We start from the raw sequence: 17,046 nt of genomic DNA on the forward strand, positions 1-17,046 counted from the left end.
TTCCCTAATGATGAGTGATGTTGAGCATCTTTTCATACATGTTGGCCATCTGTAGTCTTCTTTGGAAAAATGTACATTCATGTCTTCTGCCCATTTTTAATTGGATTATTCACTTTCCAGGTGCTCAGTTTTATAAGTTCTTTCTATATTTTGGATACTAACCCTTTATCAGATATGTCATTTGCAAATATCTTCGCCTTTTAGTTTTGCTAATTGCTTCCTTCATTGTTCAGAAGTTTTTTTTAATTTTTTTTGTGATGTTAATCACCATACATTATATTATTAGTTTTTGATGTAGTGTTCCATGATTATTGTTTGTGCATTACACCCAGTGCTCCATGCAGAACGTGCCCTCTTTAATACCCATCACCAGGCTAATGCATCCTCCCACCCCCTTCCCCTCTAGAACCCTCAATTTGTTTTTCAGAGTCCGTCATCTCTCATGGTTCAACTCCCCCTTCGATTTCCCCCCATTCATTCTTCCCCTCCTGCTATCTTCTTCTTCTTTTTTTTTTTCCTTAACATATATTGAATTATTTGTTTCAGAGGTACAGATCTGTGATGCAACAGTCTTGCACAGTTCACAGCACTCACCATAGCACATACCCTCCCCAGTGTCTATCACCCAGCCACCCCATCCCTCCCACCCCCCCACCACTCCAGCAACCCTTAGTTTGTTTCCTGAGATTAAGAATTCCTCATATCAGTGAGGTCATATGATACATGTCTTTCTCTGATTGACTTATTTCGCTCAGCATAACACCCTCCAGTTCCATCCATATTGTTGCAAATGGCAAGATCACATTCTTTTTTATGGCTGCATAATATTCCATTGTATATATATACCACCTCTTCTTTATCCATTCATCTGTCGATGGACATCTTGGCTCTTCCCACAGTTTAGCTATTGTGGACATTGCTGCTATAAACATTGGAGTACACGTACCCCTTTGAATTGCTACATTTGTATCTTTGGGGTAAATACCCAGTACTACAATTGCTGGATCGTATGGTGGCTCTATTTTCAACTTTTTGAGGAACCCACATACTGTTTTCCAGAGTGGTTGAACCAGCTTGCATTCCCACCAAAAGTGTAGGAGGGTTCCCTTATTTCCACATCCCCGCCAACATCTGTCGGTTCCTGAATTGTTAATTTTAGCCATTCTGACTGGTGTGAAGTGGTATCTCAATGAGGTTTTGATTTGGATTTCCCTTTGGCCAAGAGATGCTGAGCACTTTTTCATGTGTCTGTTGGCCATTTGGATGTCTTCTTTGGAAAAATGTCTGTTCATGTCTTCGGCCCATTTCTTGATTGGATCATTTGTTCTTTGGGTGTTGAGTTTGATAAGTTCTTTATAGATTTTGGATATTAGCCCTTTAACTGATATGTCATTTGCAAATGTCTTCTCCCATTCTGTCGGTTGTCTTTTGGTTTTGTTGACTGTTTCTTTTGCTGTGCAAAAGCTTTTTATCCTGATGAAGTCCCAATAGTTCATTTTTGCCCTTGCTTCCCTTCCCTTGGCCATGTTTCTAGGAAGAAGTTGCTGCGGCTGAGGTCAAAGAGGTTGCTGCCTGTGTTCTCCTTTAGGATTTTGATGGACTCCTGTCTCACATTGAGGTCTTGCAACCATTTTGAGTCTATTTTTGTGTGTGGTGTAAGGAAATGGTCCAGTTTCATTCTCTGCATGTGGCTGTCAATTTTCCCAACACCATTTGTTGAAGAGACTGTCTTTTTTCCATTGGACATTCTTTCTTGCTTTGTCAAAGATTAGTTGACCATAGAGTTGAGGGTCCATTTCTGGGCTCTCTATTCTGTTCCATTGATCTATGTGTCTGTTATTGTGCCACTACCATACAGTCTTGCTGATGACAGCTTTGTAATAGAGCTGGAAGTCCAGAATTGTGATGACACCAGCTTTGCTTTGCTTTTTCAACATTCCTCTGGTTATTCGAGGTCTTTTCTGGTTCCATACAAATTTTAGGATTATTTGTTCCATTTCTTTGAAAAAAGTGCATGGTATTTTGACAGGGATTGCACTAAATGTGTATATTGCTCTAGGTAGCATTGACATCTTCACAATATTTCTTCTTCCAATCCATGAGCATGGAACGTTTTTCCATTTCTTTGTGTCTTCCTCAATTTCTTTCATGAGTATTCTATAGTTTTCTGAGTACAGATCCTTTGCCAATTTGGTTAGATTTATTCCTAGGTATCTTATGGTTTTGGGTGCAATTGTAAATGGGATCGACTCCTTAATTTCTCTTTCTTCTGTTTTGTTGTTGGTGTATAGGAATGCCACTGATTTCTGTGCATTGATTTTATATCCTGCCACTTGACTGAATTCCTTTATGAGTTCTAGCAGTTTGGGGGTGGAGTCTTTTGGGTTTTCCACATGAAGTATCATATCATCTGCAAAGAGTGAGAGTTTGACTTCTTCTTTGCCGATTTGGATGCCTTTGATTTCTTTTTCTTGTCTGATTGCTGTGGTTAGGACTTCAAGTACTATGTTGAATAGCAGTGGTGATAGTGGACATCCCTGCCACATTCCTGACCTTAGGGGGAAAGCTCTCAGTTTTTTCCCCATTGAGAATGATATTCGCTGTGGGTTTTTCTTAGATGGCTTTTATGATATTGAGGTATGTACCCTCTATGCCTATACTCTGAAGAGTTTTGATCAAGAAAGGATGCTGTACTTTGTAAAATGCTTTTTCGGCATCTATGGAGAGAATCATATGATTCTTGTTCTTTCTCTTGTTAATGTATTGTATCACGTTGATTGATTTGTGGATGTTGAACCAACCTTGCAGCCCAGGGATCACTCCCACTTGGTCGTGGTGAATAATCCTTTTAATGTACTGTTGGATCCCATTGGCTAGTATTTTGGTGAGAATTTTTGCATCCATGTTCATCAAGGATATTGGTCTGTAATTCTCCCTTTTGATGGGGTCTTTGTCTGGTTTGGGGATTAAGGTAATGGTGGCCTCATAAAATGAGTTTGGAAGTTTTCCTTCCATTTCTATTTTTTGGAACACTTTCAGAAGAATGGGTATTAATTCTTCTTTAAATGTTTGGTAGAATTCCCATGGGAAGCCATCTGGCCCTGGGCTTTTGTTTGTTGGGAGATTTTTGATGACTGCTTCAATTTCTTTAGTGGTTGTATGTCTGTTCTGGTTTTCTGTTTTTTCCTGGTTCAGTTTTGGTAGTTGATTCATCTCTAGGAATGCATCCATTTCTTCAGGTTATCTAATTTGCTGGCATAGAGTTGCTCATAATATGTTCTTATAATTGTTTGTATTTCTTTAGTGTTGGTTGTGATGTCTCCTCTTTCATTCATGATTTTGTTGATTGGGTCATTTCTATATTCTTTTTGTTAAGTCTGGCCAGGGGTTTATCAATCTTGTTAATTCTTTCAAAGAACCAGCTCCTAGTTTCGTTGATCTGTTCTACTGTTCTTTTGGTTTCTATTTCATTGATTTCTGCTCTGATCTTTTTTATTTCTCTTCTCCTGCTGGGTTTAGGCTTTATTTGCTGTTTTTTCTCCAGCTCCTTTAGGTGTAGGGTTAGGTTGTGTATTTGAGACCTTTCTTGTTTCTTGAGAAAGGCTTGTATTGTTATATACTTTCTTCTTAGGACTGCCTTTGCTGCAGCCCAAAGATTTTGAACAATTGTGTTTTCATTTTCATTGGTTTCCATGAATTTCTTTAATTCTTCTTTAATTTCCTGGTTGACCCATTCATTCTTCAGTAGGATGCTCTTTAGTCTCCATGTATTTGAGTTCTTTCTGACTTTCCTCTTATGACTGAGTTCTAGTTTCAAAGCATTGTGGTCCAAAAATAGGCAGAGAATGATCCCAATCTTTTGGTACCAGTTGAGACCTGATTTGTGACCTAGGATGTGATCTATTCTGGAGAATGTTCCATGGGCACTAGGAGAAGAATGTGTATTCCGTTGCTTTGGGATGGAATGTTCTGAATATGTCTGTGAAGTCCATTTGGTCCAGTATGTCATTTAAAGTCTTCATTTCCTTGTTGATCTTTTGCATAGATGATCTGTCCATTTCAGTGACGGGGGTGTTAAAGTCCCCCACTATTATTGTACTGTTGTCAGTGTGTTTCTTTTTGTTAATTGGCTTATATAATTGGCTGCTCCCATGTTAGGGGCATAGATACTTACAATTGTTAGATCTTCTTGTTGGATAGACCCTTTAGGTAGGATATAGTGTCCTTCCTCATCTCTTATTACAGTCTTTGGTTTAAAATCTAATTTGTCTGATCTAAGGATTGCCACCCCAGCTTTCTTTTGGTGTCCATTAGCATCGTAAATGGATTTCCACCCCCTCACTTTCAATCTGGGGGTGTCTTTGGGCCTAAAATGAGTCTCTGGCAGACTGCATATTGATGGGTCTTGTTTTTTAATCCAATCTGATAGCCTGTGTCTTTTGATTGGGGCATTTAGCCCGTTTACATTCAGGGTAACTATTGAAAGATATGAATTTAGTGCCACTGTATTGCCTGTAAGGTGACTGTTACTGTATATTGTCTGTGTTCCTTTCTGGTCTATGTGGCTTTTAGGCTCTCTCTTTGCTTTGAGGACCCCTTTCAATATTTCTTGTAGGGCTGGTTTCGTGTTTGCAAATTCCTTTAGTTTCTGTTTGTCCTGGAAGATTTTTATCTCTCCTTCTATTTTCAATGACAGCCTAGCTGGATAGAGTATTCTAGGCTGCATATTTTTCTCATTTAGTGCTCTGAATATATCATGCCAGTCCTTTCTGGCCTGCCAGGTCTCTGTGGATAGGTCTGTTGCCAATCTAATGTTTCTACCATTGTATGTTACAGATCTCTTCTCCCAAGCTGCTTTCAGGATTTTCTCTTTGTCTCTGAGACTCGTAAGTTTTACTATTAGATGTCCGGGTGTTGACCTATTTTTATTGATTTTGAGAGGGGTTCTCTGTGCCTCCTGGATTTTGATGCCTGTTTCCTTCCCCAAATTAGGGAAGTTCTTTGCTATAATTTGCTCCAATATACCTTCTGCTCCTCTCTCTCTTTCTTCTTCTTCTGAGATCCCAATTATTCTAATGTGTTTTGTCTTATGGTATCGCTTATCTCTCGAATTCTGCCCTCGTGATCCAGTAGTTGTTTATCTCTCTTTTTCTCAGCTTCTTGATTTTCCATCATTTGGTCTTCTATATCACTGATTCTCTCTTCTGCCTCATTTATCCTAGCAGTTAGTGCCCCCATTTTTATTGCACCTCATTAATAGCCTTTTTGATTTTAGCTTGGTTAGATTTTAGTTCTTTTCTTTCTCCAGGAAGGGTTTCTCTAATAACTTCTGTGCTTTTTTCGAGCCCAGCTAGAATCTTTAAAATCATGATTCTGAACTCTAGGTCCAACATCGTACTAATGTCCATATTGAGTAGGTCCCTGGCAGTCGGTACTACCTCTTGTTCTTTTTTTGAGGTGATTTTTTCCATATTGTCATTTTGTTCAGAGGAGAATAGATGAGTGAGAGAACAAAATGCTAACAGGTAACAGTGTCCCCAGAAAATATACTCTAAACAAATCAGAAAAGACCTGAAACCAGGGGAAAAGAAAGGGAAAGAGAGAGAAAAGAAAAAGAAAAAAAAAGAAAAAGAAGAAGATAAAAACAAACGAAAACAGAACAAAACAAAAAAAACAGAATATGATAAAATATGATCAGGCTGGTGCATAGATCGGTGCCACACACTAGATTTGGGTGTATTTTGGTCTGTTAGATGAAAGTGCCTCCCAAATTTTTAAAGAAAGAAAAACTTATATATGTGCAAAAATAAGGGTTGATATGATGAAGGGATGGAATATGACTGTAAAGATGAAAGTTATAAAAAATATTAAAGAAGGAATTGATAAGATAAGAAGTTGTTTGGAAAAAGAAAGAAGAGCATTTAAAAAAAATGGGGGGAGAGAATGTGATCAGGCAGGAGACTAGAACAAAGCCATACACTAAAGATTTAGGGTATATTTTGATCTGTTAGAAGAAACTATATCTCAAACGTTTAAAAGAGAGAACAACATATATATATGCCAAAAATAAGGGTAACTACTATGAAAGGATAGAATATGACTCTAAAAATGAAAAATAAAAATGTTTTTTAAAAAAGGGATTGATAAGATGTTGGTTGAAAAAGGGAAAAAGAAAAATTAAAAAAAAAAGACAGTTAAAAAAATTAACTTGGAAAGACTAAAGAATCATGGTAAAAAAGCCATGGATTCTATGTGCAGTATTCCCCTAGCTCTCGAGTTCTGCTGTTCTCATTGATCGGTAAACTTGGTCTTGGCTGGCTGTCCTTGCTGATCTTCTGGGGGAGGGGCCTGTTGCCATGGTTCCCAAATGTCTTTGCTGGAGGTGGAATTGCCCCACTCTTGCCCAGTCCGGGCTAAGTAATCTGCTCGGGTTTGCTCTCAGGAGCTTTTGTTCCCTGCAAAGTCTCCATACAGCTTTGGAGGCTGATAGTGAAAATGGCGGCCTCCCAATCTCTGCCCCAGAGGAGCCGAGAACTCGGGGCCCCGCTCCTCAGTGAGCCCTCAGAGAAAAGCAGTCAGTCACTCCCGTCTACCCAGTCTCCAGCCACACCCGTGCTCACCTGGCCTGTGACTGAGCATTTCTATCTCTGGCACCCAACCCCGTGTGGAGTCTCCAAACCCAGCAGATCCCTGTAGTGTGCTCCTGCACCTCTCCTCCCGGGGGAAGAAGGGGAGTCTCCCCGGATCTGCCACTTGTTGGGTCCCTGCTGGAGGAGCAGTGGCCCGACTGTGCCGGGGATCACGGTATATGGCAACCCCGAGCTGAGAGCCCACTCCTCGGCTCTATCTCTGCAGCCAGCTTCCCCGCTCCGATACCTGGGAGCTCTACCACACTCAGGGACCCCTGGTCTTTCTGTGACCCCGAGGGTCCTGAGACCACACTGTCCCGCAAGGGTTCCACCCCCCGCTTAGCCACTGGAGTGACATCCCTCAGCGGAGCAGACTTCTAAATGTTCTGATTTTGTGCTCCGCGGCTCTATCACTTGCCAGAAGCGGCTGACGGAGGCCCCTCCCCCGCCGTCTATCCTCCCGAATATCACCTCAGATTCACTTCTCTGCATGTCCTACCTTCCAGAAAGTGGTCGCTTTTCTGTTCAGAGAGTTGTTGCTATTCTTTTCTTTGATCTCCTGTTGAGTTCGTAGGTGTTCAGAATGGTTTGATCCCTATCCAGCTGAATTCCTGAGACCTGAGGAAATCCAGGTCTCCTACTCCTCTGCCATCTTGCTCCTGTTCAGAAACTTTATTTTGATGTAGTCCCAGTAGTTTATTTTTCCTTTTATTTCCCTTGCCTCTGGAGACATATCTAGAGGGAATTTGCTACAGCTGATAATATATTGACATTTTTGGTTTCAAGCTCTTGCTTTGGTTGCCAGCTGGACACATCAGAATGGTGCTATTAGGAAGCACTTGTGCACCTTCTCTGCTATGACTGTAGCTCCTGTGTTATCATTCCTTTTCAAATAATATTGCCAAATATGGCATCCAGTACATAAAACTAAATTTCAGAGTTCATAAAACATGGAGTCATTCTTTCTTTCTTTCTTTCTTTCTTTCTTTTTTTTTTAGGGCTTCCTTGTGCACCACCAGAATATGTGGTTCTACATAGTATTCCACCTCGCAAATCAGACACTTACCAGTATGGAGAAGAAATAGTGTATGAATGTGTCGAAGGTTTTGGGATTAATGGATCTGCATCTATAAAATGTTTAGGAGGAAAATGGTCCCATCCACCAAAATGCATAAGTATAGTGCATTTAATTTTACTCTAAGGTTGATCAATATTCTTAATTCAGAGGATAAATGGTACAAATATGAAACCAGACAGTAATTCTAGAATTTAACAAGGTATCTCTGGAAAGTTGTGGAGTCTGGTAGAGAACTAATAACCCTAGGAATAATAAAATTGTGACAGCATGAGCCCAAATTATTTCACTTTCATGTTGCTTTGTGTGCACATTCAACAACCTCTGATAAATGTCCTCAGAGTCCTCATCTCCATTCCTGGACCACAGCTGGTCCCTGCTCAGTGATCTCATCATTATTCAATTTACTGTTAGTTTATCAGTTATCTCCTTATAAGTATACAGTTTTCTAAGATATTTGACATAATTAAAAGTAACAGATTTTGACAGAAGCAAAAAATACAAATACATACATAATGTAGGTGGCTTGTATGGGCAAAAAAGAATTTGAATGGAAGAAGTGTGATATCAAGCATTACATGTATCCCTATGTTTTCAGGCTTCCAACATCATCATCCCCACCTTTTACTTTTGATAAACATAGGACTACTCAATATAATTAAATCAGAAGACTTCTAACACATTTTTTCAACTTATAACAGTGCTCATTGGTTTGATGTGTACCTATTACTCTACATTATAGTTATTGGTCAGTATGTATTTTAAAAGATTTACTGAACAAGTACATATTCTTTTCTTTCAGAAACAGACTGTTTTGGCTTACCCGATTTTGGTAATGCCATACCCATAGGCCCAATGAAGGAATCATATAAGTCAGAAGAAAAAGTGACTTATAAATGTCCAAAATATTACGAATTGGATGGACCCAATTTTGTACAGTGTATTAAGAGCCAATGGATAGGAAAGCCAACATGCAAAGGTACTTCAATAAAATTTTAGAATCTATTTATCAAAATGCCTTAAGTAATATAATATAGAATTCCCTCTAACATCATTTAAACAATGGACATAGATTATTTTTTAGGCCAGGTCAAAGAAGGTTTATACTTTAACATAAAGGGATGAAATGGTGTACTCAGTTGTTAATCTTAAAGCCCAACGGTTCTCAAACTATGGTCTCTGGAATAACAGCATCAGCATCTTCTGGGAAATTGTTAGAAATGCAAATGTAAATTCACTGGCTCACTCAGACCTGTTGAGTCAAAAACTCTGAGGCTGCAACCCTGAAATTGTCTTAACAATTTCCAAGGGATTTGATGTATACTCCAGTTTAGGAACCATAGCCAGAGGCTATTACCTTTACATCCACCTGAATCTCACTGGTGAATTATACATTACTCATTGAAATGTCTTTAAGAATTTGCAAAAAAAAGGGGGGGGGCACCTGGGTGGCTCAGTTGGTTAAGCGACTGCCTTCAGCTCAGGTCATGATCCCAGGGTCCTGGGATCGAGCCCCACATCAGGCTCCCTGCTCAGTGGGAAGCCTGCTTCTCCCTCTCCCACTCCCCCTGCTTGTATTCCCTCTCTCGCTGTCTCTCTCTCTCTGTCAATTAAATAAATAAATTAAATCTTTAAAAAAAATTTGCAAAAAAAATTATTAAAGAGTGTTCTTATAAATTATACATTTATTGTTCTGTTATTTTTCCACATCTCCTGTTTGGATCCTCAGTTAATCATCTTTCCTTCAACTATAGTATTCTTCAAAGTATGTTAATTCCTCATTTATTCTCTAAGAAAGTGCATACTGTGTTTATTTTTCTAAGGTCCTAAAATTACATTCATAAACAGGATGATTGTAAGCCAAAATCTGACATCAAATAATCTTTTTTTATTATTGTCTTGTGGTTTATAAGTTTATATTGAATTTATGTAATTTGTAATATTGATTTTACTAAAAAAGGGAAATGTCCAGAAAAACTCTCATTTTCAAAGAAGCTTAAATCTTATCAAAAGATACTGCTTTATCTCTCTTTCTTCAATCCTATATGTAAATTTCTTAAAATTAACTCTCTTTCATGACAGATGAACTGTTGATTTTAAATCCCCCTTCAGATATATTTGGAATCCTGTTCGTTGATTTGCTACTCAAAATGATCATTATGTTAGAGATGCTACTTTTTTCTTTCTATTCAGATATTTCCTGTGAGAATCCACCCAAAGTGAAAAATGCTATTATACTAAGTGAGAAGCCTACTTATCTACCTGGTCAGAGCGCCCGTTATGAATGCATCAAACCTTTTGAACTGTTTGGGGAAGTAGAAGTAATATGTTTAAATGGGACCTGGACACAACCCCCTCAGTGTGCAGGTAAAGTATCTTATTTCCCCTCAAATTTTAGAGAATATATTAAGGACTGGATATGTCAATATAAATATATAATGACATAGTTCTTATGGAATCTTTTTTTTATCTCAAATAAAATGATGGTGCTTAAAATCCAATTTTTTCTTTTTGTGGACTGCATAGTGATATCTATTTATTTTATGAAAGAATTGGCCAGATTAGGACAGTTGGAATCATGGAAAATTCTCTTTTTTTTTAATTTTTATTTTTAGAGAGAGAGAGTGTGAGCATGAGTGCGAGCAGTGGGGGGAGGGGCAGAGGGAAGGGAGAGAGAGAATCTTTAGCAGACACCACACTGAGCATGGAGCCTGCTGTGGGGATCGATCTCACAACCCTGAGATCATGACCTGAGCAGAAATCAAGAGTCAGACATTTAATCGACTGAGCCACCAGGCACCCAGATCTTAAGCATTAAGATACTTAGTTATTTCCTGAGGAATAAATGTATTAAAGATATGGGGGGGGGGGCTGAGTGGCTCAGTCAGAGCAGAACCTGCTTCCCCCTCTGTCTGCTGCTCCCCCTGCTTGTGCTCTCTCTCTCTCTCTCTGACAAATAAATAAAATCTTTTTTTTTAAATGATATACTGAGGACATTTGACAGCTCTATGAAATTTCACTTTGAGACACACAATCAACAACTGGGGCATGTTCATAGAATCTGATATAAATTTGGGCTTCTTCAGCATGTGGACTATATAAAGGTAAGTTACTAGCTGAGCTCAACCAGAGAATTAGTGTATATAGAAAAAAAGTCTGAGAACTTGGTCATAGGACACTCCAGTAATTAGAGTTTAGGAAATAAGAGGACCCAACAAAGGAGATATTATAGCTGCTTGTTTGTCAAATCAGCTTTTGCCCGGCATATATATTTTCCAATCTTTTACTTTGAGCCCACCTGTTTTCATGTTGAAGTTAGTTTCTTTTAGTTGCCATATAGTCCGCTCTTGTTTATGTATCCATTCTGCCATTTTCAGTCTTTTAACTGAAATATTTAAGCCACTTACACTTAAAATAATTATTGATAGATTAGGGGCTGTGTCAGCCATTTTATTATTTGTCTTCCATTTCTTTCCTCTATTTCTCACTCCCATTCTTTTTTGGCTGTGCCTGCGGACTTTTGGAACATTTTAAAATAATTTTATTTTGATATGTCTTTGTTGTTTTGGAGCATTTCTCTTTGTATAGCTTTATCCGTGGTTGCTCAAGGTATTAAGATGCACATAATGCTTGTCACCTTCCCCCCACCCCCGTTTTGACATTTTACCACTTCAGGTGAAATGAGGAAACCTTACTTCCACTTAGGTCCATTCACCCTTCCACATTTTATTTTATTTTATTTATTATTTATTTATTGATAGAAAGAGAGAGAGAGAGTGAGTGGAGTGGCAGAAGGAGAGGGAGAGAGAAAATCTTAAGCAGACTCCACACCCAGTTTGGAGCCTGACACAGGGCTCAGTCTCACAACCCTGAGATCATGACCTGAGCTAAAGTCAAGAGTGGACACTTAACCAACTGACTGAGCCTCCCAGGCGCCCCTACCTTCCCCACATTTCAAACATATGTTTCTTAAGTATTTCTTCTACATATACTGAACACCATATCAAATGATATAATGTTTCACAAACATCAAACATAACAAACTCCTTAGGAAAAAAGAGTCCATTATATTTACCCTTATTTTTTCAGTCCATTGTTTGTTTGTTTTTTTCCTTCATGAAGTCTCAATCCTCTCTCTGTTATCTTTTCCCTGATATTTGAAGAATTCCTTTAGCAATCCTTTAAAGATAGATAGATCTGCTGGAGATAAATGTTCTGTTTTCCTTTGTCTCAGAATATCTTCTTTTCTCCCTTAAACCCTAGAGGATAGAATCACGGTATATAGCACTCAGGGCTGACGGTTCTTTTCTTCCAGCACTTGAAAAATGTTGTCACTTCTTTCTGGCTTGATGGTCACAGATGAGAACCCCACTAACATTTGAATCCTTTTGCCCTTAGAAGTTTGCATAATTTCTATGTAGCTGCTTTTGAGATTTTTTTCTTTCTCTTTAGCTTTCCTCAGTTGAATGTGGCTTATCTTGGCATGAATTTCTTTGGGTTTGTCCTGTTTGGCTTTTTCAATATGAATGTTTATGCCTTGTGCCCAATTTGGGAAATTTTCAGTCAGTATTTTTAGAAGTTTTTTTGGTTTTGTTTTTAGTCTATTTTCAAAGTGAGTAATTTGTATTCTGTATGCAAGTTTATTTATCCTTCTGTCATCTGTAATCCGTGATTGAGCCCATCCAGTGAGGTTTTTGTTTTAAATTCCATTATTATATTTTTTAGTTCTATAATTCCCACTGGAATTTTAAAAACCATCGTCAAATAATTCCAGTATCTGTGTCAAAGACGTGTTGTGATCTGTTGATTGTCTTTTCTCTTTTGAGATTTTCCTGGTCCTTGGTATGATGAGTGATTTCCAATTGTGTTCTAGACATTTCGGGTGTTGTGTTAAGATTCTGGATTTTATTGAAATCTCTTATTTACCAGGCCTCCACTACTGCAGAGTGCAAGTCCAGGCTTCCCACTTGGCCTCCACTGACACCATGGAAAGGGGAGAGGTGTCTTGTTTCCTGACTGTGGATAGAAGTCTAGGTCCCACCCTTAACCTCTGTTGATCACTGTTGGTCTCTGATCAACGTGGGGAGAGAGTTGGTCAAGGTTTCTTCTGTTTTTCAGGAGTAATTCAACTATTGTAAAAAGAAATATTTCTGTCTTCCTAGAATACTCCTTTCCTGAGCCTTTGGCTAACGAGAGCAGACAATTCTTGGAACTTTTTTTTTTCCCTGAACTTGATATCATTTCTGGGTTCCAGTCTTCTTCAGTGCCCAGTCCAGGATCCACAGGAGGCAACATGAAAACCCAAACAACTCACTGCAGTATAATTCCTTGAATACCAAGCCTCTGATCAGATCGACGTCTTCTCTACATCCTTCACCATCTCTTTTGTTGGTTTTTATATTTTTAGTCATACTGAGAAGGAATAAGCAGAAAGGTCTCTACCTCATCATGTCCAGAACAGGAAGCCAGCAATTCTCTTTCCCATTATACAAATGTGTAATTCTTTGACTTTAATTAAAGAAGTTGATGTTCCCTTTATAAAGTAAATGAAAATCAATAAGCAATAACTAGAGATCCAATAGACACTGCAGTATGTTGTATGTAACAAGAAAGTTTCTTTGTTTCCATTAGCTATCCATCTGTCCAGTATTTATTCAGTAAGAAAAACATTTTTTAACACCAGAATACGTAAAGCAGATATATTTGTTAATGCTTCATGTGTGCTTTCATGTGGGATAAAAGGAAAGCCTTAGAATTGTAATTCTCAGTTTAAGTGATTAAAATTTCTTCAGTGGGGGTGCGTGGGTGGCTCAGTTGGCTAAGCGTCTGCCTTTGGCTCAGGTCATGATCCCAGGGCTCTCTGCTCAGCGGGGAATCTGCTTCTCCCTTTGCCTCTCCCTCTGGGCTTGTGCTCTCTCTCTCGCTGACTCTCTCTCAAATAAATAAATATTTATTTATTTGTCAGAGAGAGAGAGGGAGAGCACAAGCAGGGGAAGCTGTAGGCAGAGGGAGAAGCAGGCTCCCTGCTGAGCAAGGAGCCAATGTGGGTCTTGATCCCAGGACCCTAGGATCACAACCCGAGCCGATGGCAGATGCTTAAGTGACTGAGCCACTCAGGTGTCCCAAATAAAATCTTTAAAAAAATAAAATAAAATAAAATTTCTTCAGTGAATCCTTTCTGTCAACAGAAATCACAAGCCTTGATATTGCATATTGTGCTATATTTTTATTTGCTTTATTTTAACCTGTTTTTCAATAAATCAAATAAATATTTTTTTTAGATCCTAAAGGAAAATGTGGGCCTCCTCCACCTATTGACAATGGAGACATTACCTCATTCCCATCATCAACATATGCTCCGGGATCATCAGTAGAGTACAAATGCCAGTCCTTCTATGTACTTCAGGGATACAAGACCATAAGATGTAGAAATGGACAGTGGTCAACCCCACCAAAATGCTTAGGTAAATATTTCAATATTCTCATGGATCCTGGGAAAATCAGTATAATAGATGTTTTGCTGTTATTAATAGAATGTTCATGGATTAACAAACATTTGTTGAATGCTGACTATCAAATACTAATGTGTGAAGAAAAAAACCTGGAAAAAAACTCTTGCTCTAGCAAAATATCATTTAATGAAAGGATTTGATTTCTTCATGTTAAAATTGACATTATGAATCTTTGATTAAAACATTTAATTATCACACCTTAAACATAGTACCTCATTTTACATCATTAATCATTTAAAGTGATTTAAATTGACACAATGGATTTTCAATGAACTGGTTTGGAAAAGGTTTTGAAAATGAAGCCCTGGGCCAGTATAGAAGATTCTACTTGAAAGTCTGAAATTCTGGGGCGCCTGGGTGGTTAAGCATGTGCTTTCAGCTCAGTTCATGATCCCAGGGTCCTGGGATGGAGCACCGCGTCAGGCTCCCTGCTCAGCAGAGAGTCTGCTTTTCTCTCTCCCTCTGCTGCTCCACCTGCTTGTGTGCTCACTCTCTCTCTGTCAAATAAATAAATAAAATCTTTTAAAAAAAGTCTGAAATTCTGTTTTCAATGTTTTATATTCTTTTTTTTTATCTTCAGAGATCTGTACAATATCAGAAGACATCATGAGAACACATAATATACGATTTCGATGGTCTTCTGAGCCAAAACTTTATTCTAAAACGAGGGATGTTATTGAATTTGAATGTATCCCTGGACATCATAAAAAGACCCCACTGCATACATTCCGAGCCACCTGTCGGGAAGGGAAACTGACGTATCCTCAATGTTGGTAATACAGTGGTGAAGATGCAGTCCTAAAATTAAAATATACATTTAGTCAGAATTTTTCATTATCAATCCAATTCTCAGTTTATTTTGTCAAATATTGTGTAACTCATTTATATTCATAAATCAGAAGTTGTATTAAATATTATGTGGATGATGTAATTATAATCAGAGAGATGAATAAATCACTTCTTAAAAGTGCCTCATTAAAACTTGGCAAACCAAAATGCTTTGTGTCCCACTCATAAAATATCTATGGCAAGAAATTAGATTCAATCACTCCAGTGCCTACTTCCATCCATCTTTCCCTCTAACTTTCTCATACCTTCTTCCATAACTTCTGGGGCTGCCTGAGACTCTCCATTTCAGAAGAAATGGTTGAAAATGCTTTTCTCCATCTTTAATACAATTTTACTTCAAAAATACATAAAAACATAACTATGTCATACCTATGTGAGTAATAAGATATAAGTAGTTATTATTAGCCTTTGCTTATCTACCAGATATAAGTGGTTATTATCTACTTTTGCTTATCTACCAAATGATGAAATGCAAGATATTCTACAAGATGACTATCTAGCACACATAAAAATTCAAACAAATCATAAAGAGAAATTAGAATCTAATTGGGTACATACCTGTCATAACACAACATGAAAAATAACAAAAAAATCTGATATCAAGTATAAACACACACATGCACACACACACACAAATACATAGTATGCTTTGACCACACATAAATGTGTATAGAACAAAGATTGTCAGGAAGTACAATAAAATATTTATAATAACTACAGTTGAATTTAGAGATGCTAGGGGTAAGAGTTGGTGGTTAAGTCCTTAAGGCTCACCTGTATTTTCCATGTTTTCTGTCTTTAATATGTATCAGCTTTGAACCACAATAAAGGTGGTTATTTTAATGGGGTGCCTGGCAGGCTCATCCGGTGGAGTGTGCTCACGATCTCAGGGTCATGAGTACAAGCTCCACATTGGGTGTAGAGATTACTTAAATATGTAAATAAATGTTTTAAAAAATAAAATAAAGATATATTAAAAGTAAGGCAATATATGTTGAGAATTATGAGGACCTCTTTGGTAATGATCTTCAAATCTAATGACATCTTCATGATTTTTCTGCTATAGTGTGTTTTGGAAACATTCAACCACAAGAGACTGAAATATGATTTTTATGTTCATACATTTCAAACGTAATTAGTTAAAATCAGTTGACTGTAAACATTTTTAACTTCTACAAAAACATGAAAACTTTAAGATGAAAATAAAGATATAATTAAGGTAAATATATTTTAAGGTGATATCTTGTTACTTCATTTTGCATCAAATCAAGTGGCATTCTTAGAATGAATAACCTGGTTGTCTCTAATGGAGTCAGTTTATCTAAATCTGAATCACAAGTGACAGCTAGTTTTCTCATGTTTAAAGGATATTGTTACAATTGGCAAGTTATCTTTGCTGTTAATATTGGTATATATACTATTTCTCCAAAACCTTTCACCGAATGCTTGTGGAATCTATTTAGGACACTTAACCTGTAACCAGTATAGCCTATAACTAATTGTTTTCATTGTTGGCTGCAAAATAGTGATTTTTAAGACAAATTCTATTCTTTTTCTGCACTTACTGTCATTCTTGTGTAAAGGTGAGTGTTAATTTGCCAACTCCTTAAAACCTTTACCTAAAAAGATTTAGTAAATCTTTATTTTTGCTCTTTAATTTCCAATTTTTGGAATAAGGACTTGATGATAGTGACCTGTGATGGCTTTAAAGATTTTTTTCTTGGGGGAGGAGCAAGATGGCAGAGGAGGAGGAGACCTAAATTTCATCTGGTCCCAGGAATTCAGCTAGATAGGGTTCAAACCATTCAGAACACCTACGAACTCAACAGGGGATCGAGGAAAAGAATAGCAGCAACTCTCTGAACAGAAAAGGGACCACTTTCTGGAAGGTAGGACATGCGGAGAAGTGAATCTGAGGCGATATTCAGGAAGATAGACGGTGGGGGAGGGGGTCTCCATCGGTCGGTTCTGGCAAATGATA

At 37.9% G+C, this 17,046-nt stretch overlaps 1 protein-coding gene across 3 annotated transcripts in view; it reads left to right on the forward strand.

Moving 5' to 3' along the window:
- The window catches only part of LOC118014121 (complement factor H-like), a 67,177-nt gene extending 51,356 nt beyond the window's left edge, over positions 1-15,821 (forward strand). For 2 of the 3 annotated variants that reach the window (XM_035010165.1, XM_035010167.1), the window contains 5 exons: positions 7,628-7,804; positions 8,507-8,683; positions 9,898-10,071; positions 13,986-14,168; positions 14,797-15,821. In XM_035010165.1, the coding sequence (XP_034866056.1) occupies positions 7,628-7,804; positions 8,507-8,683; positions 9,898-10,071; positions 13,986-14,168; positions 14,797-14,993 (908 nt within the window). In that variant the 3' untranslated portion in view covers positions 14,994-15,821. The remainder of the gene's footprint in view (positions 1-7,627; positions 7,805-8,506; positions 8,684-9,897; positions 10,072-13,985; positions 14,169-14,796) is intronic. The other variant, XM_035010166.1, reaches the window with a different exon arrangement.
- The last annotated feature ends 1,225 nt before the right edge of the window (positions 15,822-17,046 follow it).

Source organism: Mirounga leonina, unplaced genomic scaffold (assembly GCF_011800145.1).
Source record: "Mirounga leonina isolate KUSES-001 unplaced genomic scaffold, KU_Mleo_1.0 Mir_154, whole genome shotgun sequence".
Classification (NCBI taxonomy): Eukaryota; Metazoa; Chordata; class Mammalia; order Carnivora; family Phocidae; genus Mirounga; species Mirounga leonina.